This window comes from Mustela erminea, chromosome 19, assembly GCF_009829155.1.
Source record: "Mustela erminea isolate mMusErm1 chromosome 19, mMusErm1.Pri, whole genome shotgun sequence".
Classification (NCBI taxonomy): domain Eukaryota; kingdom Metazoa; phylum Chordata; class Mammalia; order Carnivora; family Mustelidae; genus Mustela; species Mustela erminea.
The window spans coordinates 3377424-3403015 of NC_045632.1; the positions used below are offsets into that span (position 1 = coordinate 3377424).

At 45.8% G+C, this 25592-nt stretch overlaps 1 protein-coding gene across 2 annotated transcripts in view; it reads left to right on the forward strand.

The window, feature by feature from the left end:
- ARHGAP35 (Rho GTPase activating protein 35) overlaps nucleotides 1-25592 on the forward strand; it is a 121391-nt gene that overhangs the window by 65619 nt on the left and 30180 nt on the right. The window contains exon 4 of one of the 2 annotated variants that reach the window (XM_032326157.1): nucleotides 387-1080. The exons of the other annotated variant lie outside the window; for it this stretch is intronic. Coding sequence (XP_032182048.1) covers nucleotides 387-550 — 164 coding nt within the window. The 3' untranslated portion in view covers nucleotides 551-1080. Of the gene's footprint in view, nucleotides 1-386; nucleotides 1081-25592 lie in introns of those variants that run through there. 2 annotated transcript variants of the gene reach the window in all.

The following is a 25592-nucleotide window of genomic DNA, read 5'->3' on the forward strand; positions in this document are numbered from 1 at the left end:
CTTTCTGAGAAGGAGCTAGCCATCTGGACGGCTCTCCATCTGCGCGTGGTTCTGAGGCTGACATACGGGATCTGTTCGACCTTTCAGTGTGCGGAGCCTCTGGTTCTCAGGACTGTGGCTGCGGCTGGTGTGAGGTGCCCCTCTGAGCTCTGTCAGCTCCCTGGTACAGCGGGCAGCCCACTGGTGTGTGTCCTCACGGGTCTGTCAGCTGCTTGAGGGCAGGGGAAGCGTCATATTAGCATTGTGTCCCCAGCGCCACACTGGACACAAGTGCTAGTGTACTTTGGCTTAATACAGTGCAGGAATGGTGGTGACCGTTACAGCCCTTGGCCATTGAGCAGGTGCCTGAGATTTGTTACTGACAGAATTTTTTTTTTCCCCCTGAGGTCAAAAACCGGAGAGGATCCTTGGCTCTCTTCTGGTCAGGCAGCTCTGTTTCAAGTCCACTGACAGCTTGGTGCTAACGTGCCATCCGTCTTCATGTATTCCACATTGTTCCTGCAGTGACGAGATTTTCCCTGTGTTGAAAACATCCATTTTGTTCATTTAGTGGGATCCGGTGATGTGTCTCTTCTGTCTCTCATTGAAAACCCTTGGAGCTTCCGTTTTCATGCCGTTGTTTCCCTCGGTTTTCTCACGGGTGCTTTCGGAGCTGCTGAGTTGGAGGAGAAGCCGGTGTCGCAGGCCCGTGGTTCTGTTAGCTGTGAAGCATTGACGGGGGTGCTCAGGAACACAGGCTCACACTAATTCGAAACCAGGTTGGGGTTAGAGCCTTGCTCTGTGTCTCTCTGATTCCAGTGTTCTCTGTGGCAATGCTCAGTACCGCGTGTGTCCCAGGTTCTGCACGCAGTTTCAGCGGCATCCTGTTAAGCTGCACGACAGCATTAATATTTACTTAGGATGTGCCAAATCAGGGAAAATAAGCTTCAAGTTGAAGCCTGCTAAAGACTTTGTAGTTCTTTCCAGAGTTTTCTCTGCAACACACCAGGGCTGAGTCACAGTAAGCACTTCACCTAATCGTAGCACATCTGCAGCTTGGTTTAGTTCATTCTGTTCCCAAAGCCTTTTCTCCCTGTCCTTCTTTTTGACCCTGGTTTTATGTCCATTTCTCTCTGGCACCTCTCCCTTGGGTAAGGAGAAAATCTGCACAGAGATTCGATTCAGGTGACTGAAGCCTGTACTTGTTGACCTAGCACTTCAGAGAGACACTTTGTGTCAGCTCGGGGGTGGGGGGGCATTTTTTCCTGAACTTTTTGTTTTAGACTTATTGGAAAGGCATAAAAATTCTAAGTTTAAACAGATTGAAAGTTAGAAAAATTCCCAGGTTCCTTAAAAGGATTTTACCAGTTTCCCCACACTATTCTTTCTGCATATTTATTTGTATCTTTTTTCTGAAATATTTGGAAGTTTGCAAATCTGATGCACCTTTATTTCTAACTGTCTCTGTGTGTATTTTCTAAAAACATTCTCTTCCATAATCACCAAGCAGCTGTCACACTCAGGACATTAGCACCGACCCAGCACTAACCTACCCAGTCTGTGAATGTCTTTATTTCATCAATTGTCCTAGTCATGTCCTTCATAGCAAAACACAAATTTATTTTGGTTTAGGACCTAACCCTGCACCACACGATAGAGTTAGTTGTCAAGCCTCCAGTCTCTTTTAATCTAGAACACTTTAGCCTATCTATTTTTCATGGCCTTGATAATTTATTGTTGTTTTTTGTTTTTTAAAGATTTTATTTCTTTATCAGAGGACAAGCAGGGGAGTGGTGGGGGGCGGAGAAGCAGGCTCCCCGCTGAGCAGGGAGCCCGATGTGGGGCTCCATTCCAGGACCCCAGCATCATGACTCAAGCCAAAGGCAGATGCTTCCAACTTAGCCCCCCAGGCGCCGCATGGGTTTGATAGTTTTCAAGAATACAGATCATTATTTTGTAGTAGGTTCCTCGTCAGTTTGGTGGTTTGGGGCTGTTTTCTTCATGATTAGGTTCGTATTTGCACCTTGGGCAGAAACAGCAGGGAAGCGATGCTGTGTTCTTGATGCATCACACCGTGTGGCACAGCACGTCAAGTTGTCCGTCACTGGCAGCGTTCGCGCTGATGCCTTGGGGAAGGTGGTGGTGTGCGCTAAGCTACTCTTTCCCCATAGCGTTACTCCCTGATTCCTTCAGCATGTATTAGTTGCTTTTCTCCTGTCAGGGGAGCTTTCCCTTTTCTGGGAGCCTCGTGTGAATGATCTCCTCACGTGGCTCACCTGCCGTAGCCTGAGGTGCAGGGACGTCACCCACCTGCCCTCTAGCTGAGCATGTCAGTGGCCTCGACCTGCCCCACCCACCTTGGTTCTCTCACTCTCAGCCCGTGACTCACGGTTTGCTGTCCACGGATGCACTTGGGCCTCTTCTTGCCCTTCTGCCTGTGAATACTTGTGGGTTTAAGGCTTTACCACCAGCCACTACCAAGCTGTTGGTTTTCTTTTTTTTTTTTTTTTTTTTTTAAAGATTTTATTTATTTATTTGACAGAGAGAGATCACAAGTAGGCAGAGAGGCAGAGAGAGAGAGGAGGAAGCAGGCTCCCTGCTGAGCAGAGAGCCCGATGCGGGACTCGATCCCAGGACCCCGAGATCATGACCTGAGCCGAAGGCAGCGGCTTAACCCACTGAGCCACCCAGGCGCCCCAGCTGTTGGTTTTCTTAAAGCTCTGTGAGACTGGGGCACCTGGGTGGTTCAGTGGGTTAAGGCCTCTGCCTTCGTTCGGCTCAGGTCATGGTCCCAGGGTCCTGGGATCGAGCCCCGCATCGGGCTCTCTGCTCTGCAGGGAGTCTGCTTCCCTCTCCCTCTCTCTGCCTGCCTCTCTGCCTACTTGTGATCTCTGTCTGTCAAATAAATAAAAATCTTTAAAAAAAAAAAAAAGCTCTGTGAGACTGTGCCACTGTCCACCCTGTCACCAAGAAACCTGCAGGGTCATCTCCAGTCAGTTCCCAAGTCTATGTCTAAGTCACTTTTGCTTTGTCATCTCTGAGCTCTGTCTCCTCCATTTCACTTCCATTTCCCCACCATCACGCTCTGCAGTCCCTCCTGATTTCACGAAGTTCTCTACCAAAAAGCTCTTCTTTCTTTCTTTCTTTCTTTTTTTTTTTTTTAGATTTTATTTATTTATTTGACAGAGAGAGATCACAAGAGATCACAAGTAAGGATAGAGACAGGCAGAGAGAGAGGAGGAAGCAGCCTCCCAGCCCTTTCCTCTCCCCCACTTTCTGTTTTATACTACAACAAGCATTAATTTTTAAATTGTTTTACGAGAATACAAGCTGAATTTCTTTTTTCCCTAATTTTTAAAATTTAAGTTAACATATAATGTATTACTGGTTTCCGAGGTAGAAGTCAGTGATTCAACAGTCTTCTATAACACCCAGCGCTCATCACATTACGTGCCTCCTTAATGCCTGTCCCCCAGTTACCGCATCCCCCCACCCCCACTCCTCCAACAACCCTCCGTTTGTTTCCTAGGATTAAGAGTCTCTCATGGTTTGTCTCCCTTCCTGGTTTCTTCGTCTTGTTTTTTCCTCTCTTCCCCTATGATCCTCTGTTTTGTTTTTTAAATTCCACATATCAGTGAGATCATATGGTAATTGTCTTTCTCTGACTGAGAAAGTGACTTATTTCACTTAGCATAATACCCTTTAGTTCCATCCATGTCGTTGCAAAATGGCTGTCCTTGCAAATGATTGCATTTTTTTGAAGGCTGTATTCCATTCCATAGTATCCCATTGTATATAGATACCACATCTTTATCCACTCATCTGTCTGTCGATGGACATCTGGGCTCTTTCCATAGTTTGGCTGTTGGGCACATTGCTGCTGTAAACATTTAGCTGCACGTTGCCCCTTCGGATCACTACCTCTGTAGGGTAAATACCGAGTAGTGCAACTGCTGGGTCATAGGGAAGCTCTATTTTCAACTTTTTGAGGAGCCTCCATGCTGTTTTCCAGAGTGGCTGCACCAGCTTGCATTCCCACCAGCGGAATTTCTTTGTATTTCTCTGCTTTGCATGTGTTCTTCGTGTGGTATGAAATGTATCCCGCGTTCCTCCTTGCCTCTGGAACTTGCCCTCCTTCTTCCAAGACCCCCCACCGCCAGTAGCCCTTTGAATGTGACCTCCCTGGTAGTTCTCAGGCACATTTCAGCTTGCTGGGAGTAGGCTTCTCTGTTCTTCTGAGTGTGGCACACGATATGCATTACTTGTTGATTAAGTAAGTGGTCTTCAACCTGGAATATCTTGATTCCACTGTTTCTCCCACCCCCTCCTGACTGCCTGTCTGCCCGCTTGCCTTCCTGCCTTTAAATTTTGTTACATACTTCCCCTCATCCCGCATTAGTTTGTACTTAGTAGAATTTTAGGAGAGAAGTTTTGTTTTTTTTTTAATTTATTTGACAGAGAGAGATCACAAGTAGGCAGAGAGGCAGGCAGAGAGAGAGAGGAGGAAGCAGGCTCCCCGCTGAGCAGAGAGCCCGATGCGGGACTCGATCCCAGGACCCCGAGATCATGACCTGAGCCGAAGGCAGCGGCTTAACCCACTGAGCCACCCAGGCGCCCCAGGAGAGAAGTATTTTAAATGTGGTATCTATGAATTTAGCGTCTGTGGCAGGGGGGTTGTATGCTCTTTTCCCTAAAAGAATTTTTTTCCTCTTCATAAAATTGAGGCATGTTCATAGAAATTCAACAAGTGCTAAAAACTGTGAGAAAGAATTTAAAGATTCATTGACCTTCCACTTAGTGAATACCACTGTTGATGGTCTGCTGCGTTTCCTGATAGCCTTACTGCTCTGCGTTTGCGTGTTGGTTTTTACTTTTACATAAGTCAGAGTGTGCAGTATGATAGTTTTTTTTTTTTTAAGATTTTATTCATTTATTTGATAGAGACAGCAAGAGAGGGAACACAAGCAGGGGGAGTGGGAGAGGGAGAAGCAGGTTCCCCATTGAGCAGGGAGCCTGATGCGGGGCTCAATCCCAGGACCCTGGGATCATGACCTGAGCTGAAGGCAGATGGTTAACGACTAAGCCACCCAGGTGCCCCTGCAGTATGATAGTTCTTAAAAATTTTCTAGCATAACTTAGATGAGCCAAAAGAGCCCTGACTTTACCAGCTTATCTACTCCTGTTTTCCTGCAGGAAAAGGATTCAGTGACCTAGAGGTGGATTGGAGGACCATTTTTTGAGAATCACTGCTTTTTAAGCCAGACATTGCTTTGTGAGCATGCTCCCTGTCATTAACTACTTCATGAAAATATGACTTTTTTTCTTTTTTTTTTTTAATTTGAAGAGCAACAGGTTTTAAGTATTCATGAATCGGGCAGCGTCCCATCTAGCAAGCAGAGGGGATCTCCCTCAAAGAACATGACATGTAATTGCTGCATAATGTTCTAGGAAGTACCTGGATCACAGACCATTTAAGCATTCCCCTGTTTGGGGACTCTTGTGGCATTTTCTCCTCCTGATGGACTTAAGCAGATTAGCTAGGACAGGCATTTTGGAGTAATGATACTGAGCTTCAGATCTGCAGTTAGACCAAGTCTGGGATCATTGCTCTGCCATTTGTTCATCTGTAAACTGGGGGTGATAACAAGCCCTGGCTCCATGGACTCCCCCTGAGGTTTCGGGAGACTTGCCTGAGGCGCTGCGTGTGGCCCGCAGCCCAGGCACGGGCATCTTGTGCTGCTTGTTGCGGCCACTTCGCCAGTAGAGTTGCTGCTGCTTTCTGCTGCCCGTCAGGCTCTGCCAGTGACTGGAGATACCTGTAACTTGGCTTTCTCCCCCTCTTCTAAACGGAATGTAGGAAAACCCATTGAAGAGTTGAGAGACTAGTATGGTAATGACTCAGTGTTCCCTGGGGGTTAACATTTTGCCACATCTGCCCTTTCTTCCCCTAATTTTAATTGTTGTTAAGCCATTTGAGAATAAGCCATGGATCCCACATCACTTCACTCCTAAAAATCTCAGCGTATATCCCTTAGATTAAGGAGTTTCTCCTCTATAATTGTAGTGACATTATCACTTTCAAGAATGATAGCGTTAGTTCAGTAGTGTTCCACATGCAGTCCATGTTCAAGTTGACTCAGGTGACTTAAAACTCTCTCTTACAGCTGAGACTTTGCTCTGAGATCCAAGCAGTGTTCACAGTGCATTCGGCTATTGCTTCCTTTGTCCCTTCAGGTCAGAACAATTCTCTTTGCCTTTTGATGTGTTTTGTTTTGTTCTGTTTTGAATGATAACCTTATTTGAGAAGTCTAGACAGTCGTCTTCTAGAATGTCACCTCGCGTGGTGTGCGGTCTGTAGCCCTTCAGCGTCCGTAGCCCACTTCTGACACCACCCATGGCTGCCTCATCGTGCGGCTCCTGGCTGAGCAGAGGCCTGGGACTGATGAGACTTTGTGGAATGATTGAATGAATTATGGATTAGGTGTTTTCCCGGGTCTGACTGACTTACACTGAACTTGCACTTAGGAAGAGCCTCTGCTGCCACCTGACCTCTCCATCCCGTCTCCCTCTCTTGCTCATGATAGAAATCGTCTTGGGACTCGTTTCCATGTGGCAGTTCAGGCAGTTCATCTGGCTAATTGGAGAGGACACTGCAAATGAAATGTGTTTGCAGGGTCTGTCCTAAGCAGTTCAGTCGAAAGTCATAGTTTTTGTGTCTGTCTCATACACCTGGGCACTTTGCTTGTCCTGGCACATAAAATACTGCATCATCACTTTCAAAGCCGATGCTTGGGAGCTCACACTCCTGCCTACTATGGTGGGTATGAAATCCAGCAAGAAATCCCGAAAGGAGCCCCTCTCCTTGTGTGTCTCAGGGCCTGGGTTGCTGCCCCCGCCCCAGTCTCACAGCAGCCTTGCCAAAAACCTTCCTGCTGAGACCTTGGGTTCAAGAGGCCGGAGTGTGAGCATTGTGAATGGGGACAACTCGAACCATCCTGTCACCTTACTATTTTTTCAAATTACAAGAATCATCAGGTTGCTCACAGTAAAAAATTACTATAAATACAGATATAAAATAGAAAGTGACAGTCCTTTACAATCCCCATCTCTAAATAGTTCAGTTACGTTTTCTGCTAATACTACCCCCACAAGACATCATGTGCCTACCATTCTGAAGCTTATATTTTGTTTTACTTTTACACATATATACCTTCGGCATCATCTTTATGATTCCATCTCCAGGCCAAATTCATTTTAAATTTGACCTGAGAAGAGGGTGGCAAGAGATGGACGCCAGGGATGGGGTGGGGGCACCTTGGAGAGTCTATGGAGAGAAGCTTTGTTTGCCGGCAACCCCACATTCCAGGGGTGGCCCGCGGCAGGTGCCTGTGACTGCCTTGTATCCTCCTCATAGTTTGTGAGTAAATTGCCAGCTCCTCCTAGACACAGACCATAAGGAAAGGATCACTGCTTTCTCACCTCAAAATTTGCTTCTGCTGCTGTTAGGACCCTGTTGGACCTCTCCAAAGCGCCACATTCTTAGGTCTTCTCCAGCACTGCAAGTGGGAGGTTCATTTTGGATTGCATCTGCCTCCCCCCCCCCCACCCCGAGCTTTCTGACCAGTTCACTTACCCTTGTTTCATACTTCCTAAAATTGGAATGTGTTCAAGAAATGGCCAGGAGGTAGAACAGCTTTTGGATTGATTTGCAGATGCCTTGAACCCAGTCCAGGCTCAGAGACCATCTCTGTGCTTGCTGTGCTAATAGGATCACAGCTTTTCACTTTCTGCTCTAGTTACGGGATCAGGCTGGAAGCGAGCTCAGATCTTCTGCAGCTGCTCTGGGGTCACTGCTGGAGGTCAGACTGACTTTGTATTTCCGGCTAGAATACTTTCTTCCCCCAGTTTCCCTCCACATGGAAAACTGTCAGGGCAGTGGAGCCCCTGCTTCCCTTCTACAGCACTGTGACTCCCGAGTAAAAAGAGATTGGCCAAGTTAATCTGTGCTCTCCTTTGCAAAGCAGGAAGTAGGAATATTCAGTCCTGTCCAGAGTTCATCTCTCCGGAGGAGTTACTTTTAGAACCTACTTACAGTCTTCCTGAGAATATGAGAAAAATTTGTCAGGCTAAGTGTGTCATCTATATACCTCACTGTGGTCGCAGAATGGTTTTAAATCCCAGGTCTCTGGACCAGTTTTGAGCCACAGCGTGGGAAGGGGGACACATCCACATCCTACAGCAGAGAAACCCCGTGAGGGAGCTTCCAAGTGTCCCTGCCCCTCAGTCCCCGAAGGTCTCGTATCCTGGAGGCTGAATGCCTTGTGCCCTGCTCCTCTGGGCGCTACTGCATGTGTTCTGAGGGCCTGTGGCCTCGCTTGTCAGCCATGAACTAAAAATAGCATTCCCTAGGAATGATTTTTCTGAATAATGTGTAAGACTAAACCTCCTTGGCCCCTCGTTCTATGATCTTCAACCTTTTCCTTTTGGCAGTGGGAGGGGGTGGGGCAGCAATGGCAAAAATGATTTCCCATCTAATAGTCCCTTTCTTTATTGCTTGGCTTATTAAGAGGTGACCAGTTCCTATAGCAAGTGCCACAGAGGGCTGAGAAAAGAAATTGTTCCCAAGGAGAAGCAGTTTCATGTGGGCGGAAGGCCCCTCTTTTACATCTTGAATTATAATGCGGTCAGACCATACGGTATAAATAACTGGTAGGCCATGGTTTTGTTAGTGTATCTTAATTTCAGTTTGTCCCCATTGAACGAGAAAGTCCCTGCAGCCAGGGAAGCCTGGCAGCTGTTTAAAATAATAATGCCAAAGATGGCCTGCCATCATATTAACTCTCCCCACTTTCTGTTTCTGACACATTTATGGAGAGCTTGCTATGGTCCAGGCATTGTACTGGGCACTTGGCATATGCGACCTCATTTCACAAGAGATTGTTTTGTTGCTCGAAGAACCCAGATGCAGCAGGAAGCGGGCCCTTGGGAGGGGTCAGCATCTTTTATCAGCCGTAGGGAGACCCCAGTGTCAATAAAGTGCAGGGCTAGTCTGGCCAGAGAGAGGGTGGCAGCCTTAATAGTCTCTTCCACTGCTCTTAGACCGACTCTCACCCAGGGACAGGGCTGGGGCATGGCTTTTCAAGGCAGCACCTGCCTGGGCACAGTATTGCAGCTGATGCTCTTTTTTTTTTTTTTTTTCTTTTCAAATCTTTATTTAAATTCTAGTTAGTTAGCATTATATTTCTTTTCAAACCCCTTTCCTTCAGGGCCTGGAATTGAGCCACACAACTTTCATTGCCCACGTTAAGCAGGCTGTGTAATGCAAGAGGGGCCTCTGTATTTGCCTTCTGGGGCACTGCTCCTTGTTGGGCAGCAGAATCAGGTCAAGCTTGACCTCTCTGGTTTAGTAGAATATAGGACACAGCACCAAGGGTTATAGAAAGGTAGAAACTTGGGGCGCTCAGTGGGTTAAAACCTCTGTCTTTGGCTCAGGTCATGATACCAGGGTCCTGGGCTCTCTGCTCAACAGGTAGCCTGCCTCTCTCTCTCTCTAGCCTGCTTCTCTGCCTCCTTATGATCTCTGTCTGTCAATAAATAAAATCTTAAAAAAAAAAAAAAAAAGAAAGAATGAAAGAAAGTTAGAAACTTCCTGAGAAGTCACTAGTAGGTCTTAAAAATTTTAGCTTACTGTCTTTTTGTTGGGATTGGGGGGAAGTCTGCAGATTCATTCAACAGATAATTTACTGACTTTATATTAATGAAGCCCCTATTATATGCTAGGAACTGGGTTGAACTAAAGTGTACCCCATGATGTTTGGGGTGGGAGAGTTAGACATAATCACACAAATGCACAATTAATTCAGGCAAGGAACATTATTGGATTTTAAAATCACTGGGGAGGGATGCCTGGGAGGCTCAGCCGGTTAAGCATCTGCCTTCAGCTCAGGTCATGATCCCAGGGTGCTCAGATCGAATGCTGCATGGGGCCCCTTGCTCGGCAGGGAGCCTGCTTCTCCCTCTGCCTGCGCTCGCTCTCTCTTTCTCTCTGACAAAAAAAATAAATAAATAAAATCTTAAAAAAATAAAATCACTGGAGAATTTAATGAGTGACAGGACCAAGTGAGGATATGGAGCAGTTAGAACCGTCATACGCTGCTGATAAGAATATAAAAGGTAGACTCCCTTTGGAAAACTTTGGCAGTTTATTGGAAGCTAAATGTATACTTAACCATCCTACTCCTAGGTATTTGCCCAGGAGAAAGGAAAACAAAACATATTCACACAAAGACTTGTACTCAGCCGTTTCTAGCAGCTTTGTTCATGAGAGCCCCAAACTGGAAACCACCCAGTGTCTGTCAGCAGGTGAATAAACACTGATCCAGCCATCGACTGGATCACTACTCAGGGGCCAGAAGGAAGAATTACAGTTACGTACAGTAGCATGGTTGGATCTTAGAAGCATTATATGCTGAGAGTGGTTCAGGCCAGACACAAAAGACTGCAAATTCTGATTCTGTTTATATAAAGCTCTGTAAATGCAAACTAATCTATAGCGATAGCAGACAGATCAGTGGTTGCCTGAGAGCAAGGAGTGGCCGGAGGAACTGATGGCCAGAGGCATGGGAAAAACGTGGGGATGATGGAAATATTCTGTATCTTGATTGTAGTGATGATTTCACGCACGTATGCATATTCAAAACTATCAAATTGTACCCTTTAAATGGATATAGTTTATCATATATAAATTATACCTCAGTAGTTAATTTTTAAAACCTTAAAAAAAAATCACTGGGGAACAGTTCTGAAGGAATTTGGTATTTACATAGTCTCAAAATATCACCCGACACATTAATTACCAAGGGGAAATGTGCCTTTATAATGAAGAAATCTGGGGATTACCACCTTAACAAAGTGACCAGACCTGGCACCCCTACTGTTAGTTCAACCAAACCTTCTGTGTCTCTTTGCTGAAAATGCATAATCTGAATCTTACCATGAAGAAACAATTAGGCAAGTCCAGAATGTGATAGCTCTTAGAAGACAGCTGGCCTGGACTCAATCAAAAAGGTCAGTGGCATGAAAAAGAAAACAGCTTGAGGGCCTAATGTAACTTCAGCATTTATAACATAAACACGTTTCCCATTCCGATAGCCCAGCGGTAGGACCTTAAGCTTTGGTGTCACCCCCTGGCATCCTGACTTCCGTAGGTAGTAGCCGGCCTTCGGCTTGAACTGGCTAAGCTTTGTTTTTCTGTTCTTCCAAATTGGGAATAAAAATAGTTCCTTCAGAGAGTTTTTGAGAAGTAAATGCACTCCTGTTTGTGACGTTCTCTCATGATGCCTGGTCCCCAGGACTCATTCAATTGGTGGTAGCCGGTATCTTGGCGGCGCCTGTCGCTGACTTGCTGTGGTTGTAGAAACCCAAGCAAGACATCTCCCCAGAACAGTTGGGGATGAGACGGGACAGCGACTAGGGACAGTTTTTTTTAAAACTTCTTATTGTAGTATAGCGTCTGTTAAAGCACAGTACACCCGTCATTAAATTACAGCTCAGTGAACGGCCGCAAACCGAGCACCACTGTGTGGCCGGTTCGGGGGACAGAAGGTGAGTAGTTCCCACAGAACCCTTTTGCCAGGGATCACCACTCTCCTGGCTTCTAACAGCATGGGGTAAGCTTGTCTTTTCGCGTTTTGAAAGTAGGCTTGTACCAAATGTGCGGTTTGGTGTGTGGCTTCTGTCTCTCTGCGCCATGTCCGTGAGAGTCACCCGGCCCACGGTCGAATCTGTAAATTCAGCCATGGGATTGGAGACTGTTCTCCTCGTGTGCTTTTCCGTCATACGAGTAATCCACTATCTGTTTATTCATTTTGCTCTTTGTGGACATTTTGGGTGCTTTCCAGGTTGGGGTGGCTGTGAATAGCGCTGCTGGGAACATTCTTGTACATGAATTTTGGTGCGTGTTTGCACACTCTTGTGCTTCAAGTACAAAACCAAGAGTGAGGCAGCTTTTAATAATTGATTTCAGCATGTTGAGCATGATGGTTTAAAAGACCTTTCAGTCCCTGAAGGGATAATCATCTGTGAAGCTGTGAGCTAAAGCAGTAAGAGTTCCCTTCACTCCCTATCTGTGCCTTTGTGTTTCCTGTCTTCTAAGGAGCGAGTGTTGCTTCTGGCCAGGGCGGGTGTGGGTCCACAGAGCTGTCTCTCATATTCTTTTAGCAGCTGTATCATTTCTGTTTGCAAAGTGGGTCCAGCTTGAAAGAATCTTGAATTCTTCTGATACCTTGTGACGTCACTGTTGTCTTTGCTGGGGTTCTGTCTGTGGTTTTGAGTTGAGACTGTGGTTAGCACAGATCGCAATAACCCCATGGCGCTTGTCTGCCGACCCACTGCAGAGCATTGCTCTCTGATTCAGCTTTGGCTATTCTGCCCCGCAGACAAGGAGGTGTTCTTGCTGATACTTACCAGTGAGACTCCAAAATGAAAGGCTCAGCCCTGGGGGCAGTTTGTGAGGGGAGGAAAGGTGAGGCTGCACGAGCTGGGGTGGCTGAGGGCGAGTGCCGAGCCCCAGAGCCACGGCTTGAGGGCTGCGGCTGTAATTCAGCTTGTCTGCGTCGTTTGCAGGTCAGAGGTGGCCCTCATCTTCTCCGCGCAAATGGAAGCCCTCTCTAAAAATGGTCTTTGACAGATACTTAGAGCTGTGACCTTCCTCCTGACTTAGCTCGTTTGCCTGGGTAAATGAGCAGAGTGCTTTCTGCGTGGCAGATTTAAATTTCACCACTAATTGAGGGTAGCATCTTGGGGGAGAAATGCTTGCCATTAGATCAGAGGCCTCTGGGAGACAGCCTGGCAACAAACACATCAGGGCCGATGAAGGCAGGAGGTGGGGATGGGGAGAGTACAGGACGCAACTGCTATTAGTAACTATGGGACGGGCCTCAGAGAAGCCAAGGGAGGACTTCTGTCACACGCCTGGGGGGATCGTGTGCATGTGTGTCATGTACGTGTCATGTAGGTTTGGGCAGCCCTTTTCCCCTACTTTCTCTTGTGCCAGAATAATTCTCTACAGGATGAACCTGGAGCAAAGTGCGTGCATTCCGATCTCCGCTCTGCTCCTTGGGAACAAATATTTAACCTGAGCAGTGACTTCATTTTCCTGAGTATAAAATGGGGATGGTAATGCTCTGAATCGTGGGGTTGGTTCAGTAGGTTAAAGACCTTAGGAGAGTTCCTGGCGGGTCAGCGGGGATAATTAGCCTTCGTGGCTGCTCCCGCTGCTGCAGCTTCTGGTGCTGCTGTTGACCCTGTCCAAGGCACACCCCGGTGCACCCTCCACTCCAGGGAGGCCTCCCTTGAGCCTTGTGGGAGCCCTCGTTTGCCAGGCCCCTCTGCCCACTGGGCCTTGTGCCCTTCACCACTGAGGTCTGGTGAAGGCTTCTCTCTCAGGCAGGGAGGGGGAATAGCCCAGTGACTCACTCTCCCTTCCAAGATCCTGAGGGCCAGAGAGCAGAGCAGGTCACGCGTGGACTTTGAAACGCGTCGCACACGGTTTAAAATTCCAGCTCTGCTACTGCTCTTAGCTCGACTGCCTTAGCCTCCGAGCTCTGTGCTTCCTGGGTAAAATGCAGCTAATGGTAATACCTCCCTTGTTAGGATTGCCCGGATTGAATGGGATCGTGCATATCAGCTGCTTGGCCTGGCATTTAGGGAACACTCAGCAAGGAGAGCCCTCCTTGTTCTTTTGTGCTGAAATCGACATTGCTGGCTTCTTGCTTATCCTCTGATTCTTTCATGGGCTGCTTTTGAATCCCTGTTTAGGTGTTCACTCCTCATGGGCAGCCTCTTGTTTTAGATCTTCCCCATGCTTATTTGACCTGTGATAAAGGCTTGGGAATCTTTTTTTCCACAGAGCTGTCCTCTCTTCCGTTTTACCTCACTCTTGAGGGAGGTAGTCCCCTGTGCATTTATTTCTCTGCCTGGTTCCAGAGTTCCAGGGACCCAGAGTACTTAGAATTGTGAGGATCCTGTCCTCATTCACTCAGCACTTAAATACTGTGTGCCACACAGTGTTTGAGACGCTGAGGATACGGTGTTGGGCAAGACAGTTAAAAATCCCTGGTGTCGGGGTGCCTGGTGGCTCAGTGGGTTAAGTGTCTGCCTTCGGCTCAGGTCATGATCCCAGGGTCCTGGGATTGAGCCCTGCATTGGGCTCTCTGCTCAGCAGGGAGCCTGCTTCCCCCTCTCTCTCTCTCTCCTGCCTCTCTGCCTATCTGTGATCTCTCTATTAAATAAAAAAATAGCAGCAGGCATTTTAATCTAGTGGGGGAGACAGACAGTAACAAATAAAATATATATAATGAATTTTGGTGATTAGTGCTTGGGAGGATAAAAATGAAGCAGCAAAGTGAGATGTGGAATGTCTGGAGTAAGTGTTAAAATTTTAGATACGGGGAGCTGGGGGAGAGTGTCTTATGATGAGAGCCTGATGGAAATGAGAGAGGGAACCATGCCATTACCTGGAGAAGAACCTTCCAGACAGATAGAAGAGCCAGAGTGAAATTCCTAAGAGTAGAACATTTCCTGGTAAGGGCCTTGGCCTCTACTGAGTGAGGTAAGAAGTCACTGGCACTGGAGGGTTTTAAGTGGAGGAACTGTATTTGGCTTTTGCTTGGTAAAGTAACCCTGGCCACTGCGTAGAGAACAGTCTTGACCCTTGGGGACTTGAAGGCTCTTGATCTTCCTGTGCTTCTGCTGATCTCCCTGCATTCTGCGCTTCCTTTCTCTGGATATATAACTAGTTCTCTGTATTGCTGGCATGGGTTGACCTAGATCCTTAGTTTAGACCTGAAAGGATGGAGGTATAACTCAGTGTGGGTAGGGGGTTGGGGAGAGCCTGGGTTAGAGCCAGAACTGGGAGAATGCAAGAAACGGGAAGCAGATGGGGCAGCTGCCGAGCCCGGTTTGCCGTGCCAACCTCCTCTTTCTTCACATTTTCCAGTTTTATGCCTCCGGTCTTTGCTAACACGTCCCCCCAACCCCTGCACCTAATAAATCCCCACTCTTTCTAAAGCCTTCGCACCCTAGCTATGCATCTCTTATAGCACATTTTGCCTTGAATTAGGATTAATAAGGCCATGAGGGTGGGACCCTTGATTTGATAGGATTTGTGTTCTTCTAAGAGAGACACAAGAAAGGTCTCCGGAGAAACCGAATTGGCCAGCACATTGATCATCTTGGACTTCCCAGCCTCCAGAATCATGAGAAAATATGCTTCTGTTGTTCAAGCCCTTCAGTCTCTGGTATTTTATCACGGCAGCCTGAGTAGATGAATACAGATGGCCAGGCCTTGACAGAGGCACCAGAGCTCCTAAGATCCTTGAGTTAGGGGCCAGTTCTTTCTTGGTGTGCATCCCCATGGGGCCTGGCTCTCCAGCGGCTGCAGTCAGGGATCTTTGTGTTCATGTAGCTAGAAGAGAGCAACTAGGTCAGTAAGAATGGGAATTGAGGCATCAGAGAAAGTCAGAAGGCCTAAGACTGGTAGGAGACATGGAAGAGTGCCACTTGAGAATCCTGGTCTGAAAAGATAAGCTCACTCTTTTGTGCAGGGCCTGGCTCTCAGGTGGTTTGTTTGTTTGAAATGGAAGCTGACTTGGGTATCAGGCAATTGAATCCTACTTTTTCAAACAGAGATGGTGTAAAGGCCCCATGATTTCACCCGTTTGCCTTTTTCACTCCTGGCTGGAGTCCTTTGGCTGTTTGAATTTGGTGGCCTCCCAGCAGTTTGAAGAATAACAAACTCACACAATTTATCTTTTCACCTAAGCTGCAATTTGGTTGAAACAAGACCTTTCTAGTACGTAGTCCAGAGCTCCTGATAACTGTGACTACAACCAGTGTTTTTGCTTTGTGATCTTTTTTTTGGTGTTTCAAAAACCACAACAGAAAACTCTTTCTTCTGTTGTGGTTGTCAAGAGCCAGCATTTGGGCTGGTGGCAGCAAGAGAGTGTTTTGTACAAACTTAATCTAGAATGAAGTACTTTGCTTCCTAGGCAGAGAGTGTGTATTCCTCTGTAACCCATAAACCGAGTAGAGGACCCCAAATCTAGTAGATGCAAAATTCTTCGGAGTCTTAAAAATGTAGGTTACATATTGTTGTTGTTGCTTTGTTTTGTTTTGTGTTAATATCACTAAAACTAGATCACTAAGGCAGCTGAAAATACATGAACCGAACTGCACTAAATAAAACAACTGTTGATTCTAAGAAGCCCCTTGGTTCTCAGCTGCCCTAATCCATGCGAACTAGCTTTGGGGAAAGGATCACGGGCGGCACAGTAGGGTATTAAAGAAAAGTCAGCCTAGTTTGGAAAATGTGGAAACAGGCTGAGATGCACATCATCTGATGGCAGGAATGTGATAGTAGCAGTTTTAACAACAATAATGAAGAAGATAATTAATACTGTGGAGGCCCAGTCCGGACTGGGAGCTTGACTTCATTTCATCCTTGCAGAGCCCCCGAGGAGCCGGCCCTTGCCCACACACAGCTAGCCTTGCCACAGCCTTCCTGGCAGCATTTATGTAAGGTCAACAGTGTCTTCCTAATCTGAACATCTCTATTTCACATTTCCTGTATTTTAGGTAAGGAAGCTTTATCTTCCGCATGATCTCGGAAGGGAAGATTTATGCATCATTTAAATAATACAAGCAAGATTACAGGGGAGAACCCCTTAAACCACCTGAAAAAGAAAGTGGTTATCTTTTTAATAAAGTGGAAATCTCTGTATTCCTGTCAGACTTTTGTTCTTGAAAGATCTGAAGTTTCGAAAGTAAAAAGGAGCCTTAATGTTGCCACCCAGTTATGAGCATCATTTAACAAGAAAGCGAATGCAGCAGAGCAGTCGAGAATAAGCCGCCGGGACCATTCACTCGGGTGCCAGGCTGGGTTCTGCCACCTCATTAGCTCTGTGATTGCGGGCAGGGCACTGAACTTATCTGAGCCTCAGCTTCCTAGTCTATTAAATGGGGTTGATGATAAAAACAGTAATTTAATATGTCCATATGTCCTTCTAGATTTGAGCAGTTATTTCTGCACATTTGGCAAATAGAGTACTGAGTAACGGCATACCACGGAACATACTAACGATAGATTTTTAGCTCTTCTTAAAAGCAGACCTCCTAATACTGTTGTTCAGATGGTACTATCCCTTATCTTTTTTTCTTTTTTTTTTTTTTAAGTCTGATTTAAACTATCAAATATATGGCTTAGGTTTATTCATCCAAATAGGCTTTCTCAGTTTCTTCAAATTTGGGAAGTTAGACCTAGTAACCATTTTGGTACAGTGGCAAGGTGACCGGTGCAGGCATCAGAACATCTGACTTTTAGTTCTCATGTGTCATTCACTCATTCAGGCAGTGAGTGAGCACCATCAGTAGTCCGGAAGTTGGGGAATAGCACATGGTCCCTGCGCTGAGGAGTTAAGAAGTGGAAATGGGCGAATAGGTCTAGGAGGAGGGACATGTCTTTGTACAAAAGACTATGAGAACCCAAGGGAGAGAGCTAGAGTCATCTCATCTCTCTTATCCTTAATTCTTCAGTGCAAAGTGGAGCTGCTGTCTGCCTTACCTATGCTCCATGACGGCTGATACCAAAGATCAAAAGGGAGACACATGGAGGGGCGCCTGGCTGGCTCCGTAGCTGGAACACTTGACTCCTGATCTCTGGGGGCCGTGAGTTCCAGTCCCGTGTTGGGCGTGGAGACTACTTTAAAAAAAAAGGGAGAGACACACACAACACGTTTGTAAATTATAAAACTTTGTGACTGTTCTTGTCTCGAGGTGTGTTGGTCTCCCAGTTTGAGAGGTAAGGTCTTAACCTGTTCTTGAACAGGTATGTGCTAAAGCACTTCTAATCGACGGTCCTGCAGGGTAGACCCTGTCCTGACGCCAAGACGATTAGCAGTGATTGGCAGCCATGCTTTCCTGAGCAAGGAGCCGGATTACTACAGCTTTGGTCTTATTTCTTGCATATCTTGCCTATTAAGAGGTTGGCCATATAATCATTACCTGTGCTGTAGGGGCTCCAGACTTTCTGATGTAGGGGGCCAGTAAGGTCCCCTCAGCATTTGGGTGGTAATTTAGGTTGCCAAGCATTTTCTGTCCTGCCAGACAAAGACATTAAAGTTTATAAACTGTCTATTAGACAGATCAGCTGAAACTAATATTACTCTGTATATTAACTAACCGAAATTTAAATAAAAACGTAAAAAGCTCATCCTACCTATTAGACCGTTATTTCGCAAAAATGAGGAGACTTTATCAACCCAGAGTAGTAGAAAAGATGATTGTAGAATACGAGCTCATCTCCTCTTAACTGTTTTATCATGTGTTTGTTATGAAATGCAGGACAGTGTACACTGAAGAAGCACGTCTCCCTCAGTGTTCTGCCCCCGGCCCCCTAAGCGCATGTGCTCCCTTGCTCTGTGTGTAAGCGACAGGGGTCCTTGTTCCTTGTTGGACTGCAGTGTTTCTTCCCTGCAGAAGATAGTCCTCTGTTTCACAGCTGGATTTTCTCTTGTTTCTTTTGGCTTCTGGACTTTTGATATATTTAGGAAGGGTTACTCCACTCAGGATTATTTTTGAAAGTCTGCCATCACTTTTTCCTAGTACTTTATGGTTTTCTTTTTACCTAAAATTCATTTTGTGGAAGATGCAGCATTATTTCAGTTGTGACGGCATTGTTGGCTGTATTGTGCGTCATCTGTCTTCCTGCCACAGATTGAAAAACCCCTTGTAGTATATACAGATTCTTCTATTTCTTGGGGTGTCTCTCTGAACCCTCTCATCTCATTGATCTAGCTAGCTAGTTACCCATCCAGTCCATGTGCCAGAACTACATTATTTTATTTATTGTAGTTTTATAGGTAGCCACTTTGGGATTTTCTTGGCTTTTCTTGCTTTTGTTTATTTTTCCATATGAACTTTAGAACCTGTTTGTTTAGTTTAAAAAATAAACCTTTTGTAATCCTACTGGGATCTTCATAGTTCATACATTAACTGGTTTGTTTTTTTTTTTTCCCTAAGATTTTATTTATTTGACAGAGAGAGTGAGCCCGAGTGGGGGAGCAACAGGCAGAGGGAGAGGGAGGAGTAGGCTTCCCGCTGAGTGCGGAGCACCACACCAGGCTCAGTCCCAGGACCCTGGGATCATGACCTGAGCCAAAGACAGAGGCTTTAGCCCACTGAGCCACCCAGGCGCCCTGTTTATTGTCTTCATATTCAGTGGCAGCCTCACCGGTTGTGGAATAATTGGATTCTCCTTTCTTTTGCTGATCACTTAATAGGCACCGCGCTGCTCTCTTCTACTGTGCACCACGCATTGGGGAAATATGAGGGCAGCCTGTGTTTTACTTGGACTTTTTTTAAGTTCAGTAGGTTTATTAGGATATACCTTACTAATTGAACTATAAATCACTTTTTCCTGGAACATAGTGAGCCCTCTTAATCTGTGGATTTGAGTCATCTTAACTTCTATTCTGTGTGTCCTGTACTGGGTTTTCAGCAATGACTTTTCCATGTGTTTTTTATTTCCATAATGGAAAAATTTATTTCTCTTCTACTTCCCTGACCTCGGCCCTTAAATGTTTTATCTACTTTTTTGTTGTCTCATATCTTTTCCAAGTACTTGTAGCTAGCTCTGTTTTACACACTTTCATGGAGGAGATCGCAGTTTTTGTTTTTTTTAAATTCATGGAAATATATTTTATTTACTACATGACAAAATTTTGTGATATATGTTCTTTGCAGTTAGTTTCTCTTATAACTTCCCTGTTTGCTGGTAGTCTTCTTGGAGATCTTAGGCACTTTTTTTGGTAAATTGTGGTAAAACACATTTAACATAAAATTCGCTATCTTGACCACTTTTAAATGTATCGCTCAATATGTGCTAGATCCTTTCTCAATTGTCATGCATCTTTGAATGAGGCGATTCCTTCCTCATCTAGAAATTTGTAGAAAATCTTTGGGCAGAGGGCTGGCTTAGCTGGAGTTTTCCTTAAATATTCTGGACGTGAACTGCGCAGTAGCCGTTCTTGCCCTCAGACATCTGGACTCTGTGGCTGGGATCCCCCAGGCAGTCCCCCCGTTGCCCTGCCTCCCTGACAGACTGCTTCCTGTAGGTTTGACCCGTGTGTGTGCATGTCTCCATGCCAGATGGGTCTGCCTCTGTCACCTAGTCCCTGAGCCAGTTCCCACTGGTTGAAACAATGGATTGCTGGTTTTGCCCCCTTAGAATGAAGGGGTTACTTCTTCAGAAGTAGGCTTGCGCGCTCTGTCCGGCATCTGGGACAACAGGCTTTCTCTTTCATCGCTTTCCCACACCCTCGTCTGACCTTTGCAGCATTGGGCAGTTCTTGCTCACATGTTGGGGTTTGGGGTCACACATGTCTCTGGTTTTGTCAGAGATGTGATGTTTCTGTTTCTCATTCTCCTGGTTGCTTTGTGTGATTCTCTGGTAGAGAAAGGGGTAAAGTGATCTTTTTTCTGCCGCTTTAAAACAAAATACAGTCTTCTAACTGAAAGCAGTTTAGCCTTCTGAGAAGCTTGTTTTTATGGTTCCTATTCTTTACCTACTGATGAGCACTTCTTCACTGCGGCTCCTTGGGAAATTGCAGCTTTTGGGTCATTGAAAGGTGACCTGATCTTGTGGAGGGAGTGGCTGGGGGTTTTCTGAGAGGGGTGTGTTTAGACCCTTTCCTGACTTCTCTCCATCAGCCTGGCTCTTTCTGTCTTCCTCTGATTTTATTAGCATTTCATGTGAATCTTTGTCCTCAAGGACCCATTTCTCCTCACTCTGCTGAGAAGCCTGAGGATGGTGTGTCCTGTAATAGCAGGTGGTGTGTGCTGCGGGCGTAAATGGGAACCGTTCTCATCGTTAGAACAGGAGGCTGTAGTGAGCTTGCAGGTGACAGACCTGTAGAGCCCTGGGGCTTTCTCAGGCCTTAGAGTATGGAGAAGTTCAGAGATTTTCTTTACTGTTTTTTTTTTTTTAATGCCCCCCTTATTTGTTTGTGTTAAAGATTTATTTATTCATTTGAGAGAGAGTGTACGTGCACAGGAGCATGCATGAGCAGGAGAGGGAGAAGGGAACAGACTCCCCACTGCACATGGAGCCAAAACTTGGGCTCGATCTCATGACACTCAGATCACAACTGGAGCCAAAATCAGGAGTCAGTCACTCAGCAGAGAGCCCGATGCGGGGCTTGATTCCAGGACCTTGGGACCATGACCTGAGCCGAAGGCAGAGGCTTTAACCCACTGAGCCACCCAGGCACCCCATCATTATCATTATTTCTGTCGCTAAACTTCTCTTCTGCTGGTGGCCACAGAATACCAGTCAGGTCAGGCTAGGTTAAAGTATCAGCGTTAAAAAGCAGCAGACTTTTTTCTTATCCATGATATTTTTCCTGAAGGCTCTGGCCTGCCTCTTCCTCACTCGGGGACCAGATGATAGGGGAGCCACGCTCTTGAATGATGCAGGGAGCAAGAGGGAAAGAAGCTTGTGGAGAGTCTCATTACAGCCATTAAAGCTTCACTCCTGCTCCCTGACTTTGCTTCTTTTCTAAGGCATTGGTCAGAACTGGTCACATGGCTTCCCCCACATGCCTCAGGGTGGCAAGGGTGCTCACTCTTCTGGATCCCAGGAGAAGCACCGGTGACAACCACATCCACCTGTCCGTTGTATCGGCAGAGTTGGCAAGTGTTCCCGTTTTTGGGTTTGTACGTTTTGCTTTTAGCACACCAGTAGAGTGGAATGTCTGTGCCCAGTTCTGCATAGAACTTCCTGGGTGATCTTGCAGAGTGAAAATATTCTGAGCTAATCTCTTTGCTCTTTTCTGCATGATCTTACTTAATCCCCCTACAGTCCTGTGAGATAGAAACTACTATTTTCCTATTTTAATGATGAGCTGGTATTGAGGAAAATTAAATAATTTGCCCAGAAGTGGTTTAAATAATAAGAAGCAGATTCGTCTCAAATGTTTATCTAATTCCAGAGCTCAAGCTCTTAGTCTTATTTATATCTTAAGGCCTGAGTGTCCCCAACTTTAAAATGAGAGAGGTTTATTAGACTAGCTCATCTAGACAAGGGGCTTGCTGGCTTACAGTTTTGCCCACCTTCTGACGGCTGGCGTAGCAGCCTGTTCTTCTGTACTTTGAAATGCTAGCCCTAACAAGGTTCGGCCTTTCCTGGAAGCAGAAACCCAGAACCTGCAACTTAATAATTTTAAAATGGAAATCTTGTTATGGCAGAGAAACATGATCCACGGCAGCACAACTTACACTTCTGTTGTCCAGTTGTAGCGTGGACCTTGACAACCACATGGTCATGGTGGCTTGATTGTTTCTGGCCGAAATGTTCAGAGCTGGCGTTCTTTGTGAGTGGAGGGATACATGCACAGCAATAAATCCGGTGCTGTCTTTGGCCTTCTAAATAAATTCAGCAATTAGGAGACCAGCTTTTAAAATAGGTTAAACTTAGGGGCACCTGGGCGGCTCAGTGGGTTAAGCCTCTGCCTCATGCTTAGGTCATGACCCTCATGCTTGGGTCATGATCTCAGGGTCCTGGGATCGAGCCCCGCATCGGGCTCTCTGCTCAGCGGTGAGCCTGCTTCCCCATCTCCTTCTGCCTGGCTCTCTGCCTACTTGTGATCTCTCTCTCTCTCTCTCTCTCTTTCTTTCTCTCTCTTTCTCTCTGTGTCGAAAAAATAAATAAAGTCTTTAAAAAATAATAATAAAATAGGTTAAACTTAAAAAGTGGGGGTTTTGCTAGGTCTTTAGATTTTCATCTCCTTTTTAAAGCTTTTGTTATTTTTGTTGTAAAATGGGTACTCCTTATTAAAAATAATCAAAGGCACAGTGCCTAGAAATTGTTCGTTCATGTACTGTTGGTGAGAATTTAAACAGATATGGCCATTAAAAAAGATCATTTGGGAGGAAAAAAAAAAAGATCATTTGGCAGTAACTTCACAATTTCAAAGTCTTACATCCTTGGTCCTAGCCACTGGCCCTTTTGGGAATTTGTCCTGTGAAAATGTTTGCCTTTGCCTCTGTCATGTATAAGGATGTCTGTTAACAGAGGAGAAGAGCGCATCCATCTGCCAGAGTCCTCAGCAGCTGTTAAAAATGAGGTTTATCTGTCTGTACCAACATGGAACTATGTCCACATTTTTTAAAGTGAGAACAGCAGTTGTAAAATAAGGTGTGTAGTATGATCCCACTCATAAGGTAGAAGAAGCCTGTATGTGTGTGTTTATGACATGATGGGGAGATGTCAGGGTGCTTGGCCGCCTCAGTTGGAAGAGCACGTGACTCTTGATCTCAGGCTTGTGAGTTCAAGCTCCACCTTGGGTGTAGAGATTACTGAAAAAAAAAGAAAGAAAGAAAACTGTTTGAAAATAGCAAAGATTTCAGGAGTGTCTCCCCAAGTGGTGCTGGGAGAAGAGGGAGATTTTAGATAGGGGAGTGATGAAAAATAGGGCTTTCACTATTTATGTATAATTTGTGTAATCACTGCATTGCATGAAAAGGAATTTAACAATAAATCTTGTATTATCTTTTTTTAAAGATTTTATTTATTTCTTTTAGAGAAAGTTTGCACAAGCAGTGGGCGGGGAGGGGCAGAGGGAGAGAGAGAATGTCAAGCAGACTCCACGAGGAGCCCGGAGCCCAGAGCCCAGCTCGGGGGCGGGTCTCACCACCCTGAGACCATGGCCTGAGTGGAAATCAAGAGTCGGATGCTTAACCGACTGCGCTGCCCAGGCACCCCAGTGTTATGCATTACTTCTGAAAAGATCAAACTATGGGTGCGCCTGGGTGGCTCAGTGGGTTAAAGCCTCTGCCTTTGGCTCAGGTCATAATCCAAGGGTTCTGGGATAGAGCCCCACATCTGGCTCTCTGCTCAGCAGGAAGCCTGCTTCCCCTACCCCCCAGCCCCCACCCCCGCCTGCCTCTCTGCCTAATTGTGATCTCTGTCTCTCAAATAAATAATAAAATCTTAAAAAAAAAGAAAAAAGATCAAACTGTGTAGAACTGTTTGAAGTAAAAAAGTAAAGTCACTGTTTCATTCCTCACAGTTATCTGCTGTTAGGAGTTTGAATTGCTCCTTCACAGAGACTTACTTTCTCCGCGCGCAAAACACACACACACATGCCTTGCTTTTTTCGCCACCTAAAAATACATTGTGGACAGTTTCCCATATAGGCAGGTGTAAGCTACTACTACTACTTCCTCCTCTTCCTCCCCTTCCTCCCCTTGCTCACTGCATGGTGGTTCTTCGTTTGGACAGACTGTATAATCCATCCACTCAGCCTCCCAGTGAAAGACAGTTTTCAGTCTTGTATCATAAACAGTACTACAGTGGCTGTCTGTCCACAGGTGTGTCCTTACGCACGTATGCACACAGCTGTGTGTGCAAATGTGTCCGTAGAATAAATACCTCAGAGTGGACTGGCATGTGTGTACATTTTGTATTTTGATGGGCATTGCCAAAATGCTGTCCAGAGTGCTGGCCATCTGCAGCATATAAAGGCAACACCATAGTGTTAAATGGTAACAGGTTAGAATGAGACAGTACCTTAAAAATCACCTGGTTCAAGGGCTTGTGACCTGGGTGGTTCAGGTCCTGATTCCAAGGTCTTGGGATTGGGTTCCCTGTTCAGCAGAGAGTCTGCTTGCCCCTCCCTCCCTGCATTTCCCCTTACCCCAACTCGTGCTTGCTCTCTCTTAAATAAATAAAATCTTTTTCAAAATCATCTAGTTCAGCTCTGCAAGGGGAATGATGACTCTGCAAGTCATCACGGTGACTCTTGTGAATATGTTGAACCAGAGGAATGGAAAAGTAGCTATGCTCTTAAAAATCAGAATAGTGGTTATCCTCAGTGGGCAGTAGAGACTGGAAGGGGTCTTCTGGAATGCTGGGAATGCTCTGATTCTTTACCTAGGTGCTATTTATGTGGGTGTGTTTGGTGTGTGAGAATTCATCACTCTGTACTTCTCCTTAAACTCACAAATTTGGGGGCACCTGGCTGGCTCAGGTGGTAGAGCATACAATCTTTATTATTATTATTATTTTTAAAGGTAGTCTCCACACCCAGCCTGGCGCCCACTGTGGGGCTTGAACTTGAACTCACATCCCCCAAGATCAAGACTTGAGCTGAGATCAGGAGCTGGACCTTTAACCGACTGAGACACTCAGGTGCCCATAGAAAACATGACCCTTAATCTCAGGGTCGTAATATAGAGCCCCATGTTGAGTGTAGAGATTACTTAAAAAAATAAAATCTTCTTTAAAAAATTAACAAATGTTGGGGTGCCTGGGTGGCTCAGTGGGTTAAGTTTCTGCCTTCGGCTCAGGTCATGATCTCAGGGTCCTGAGATCGAGGCCCGCATTCTCAGGGTCCTGGGATCGAGGCCCACATCAGGCTCTCTGCTCAGCGGAGAGCCTGCTTCCTCCTCTCTCTCTGCCTGCCTCTCTGCCTACTTGTTATCTCTGTCTGTCAAATAAAACAAATAAAATCTTTTTTTTTTTAATTTACACTTCAGTAAAACACTTTTTAAAGCAT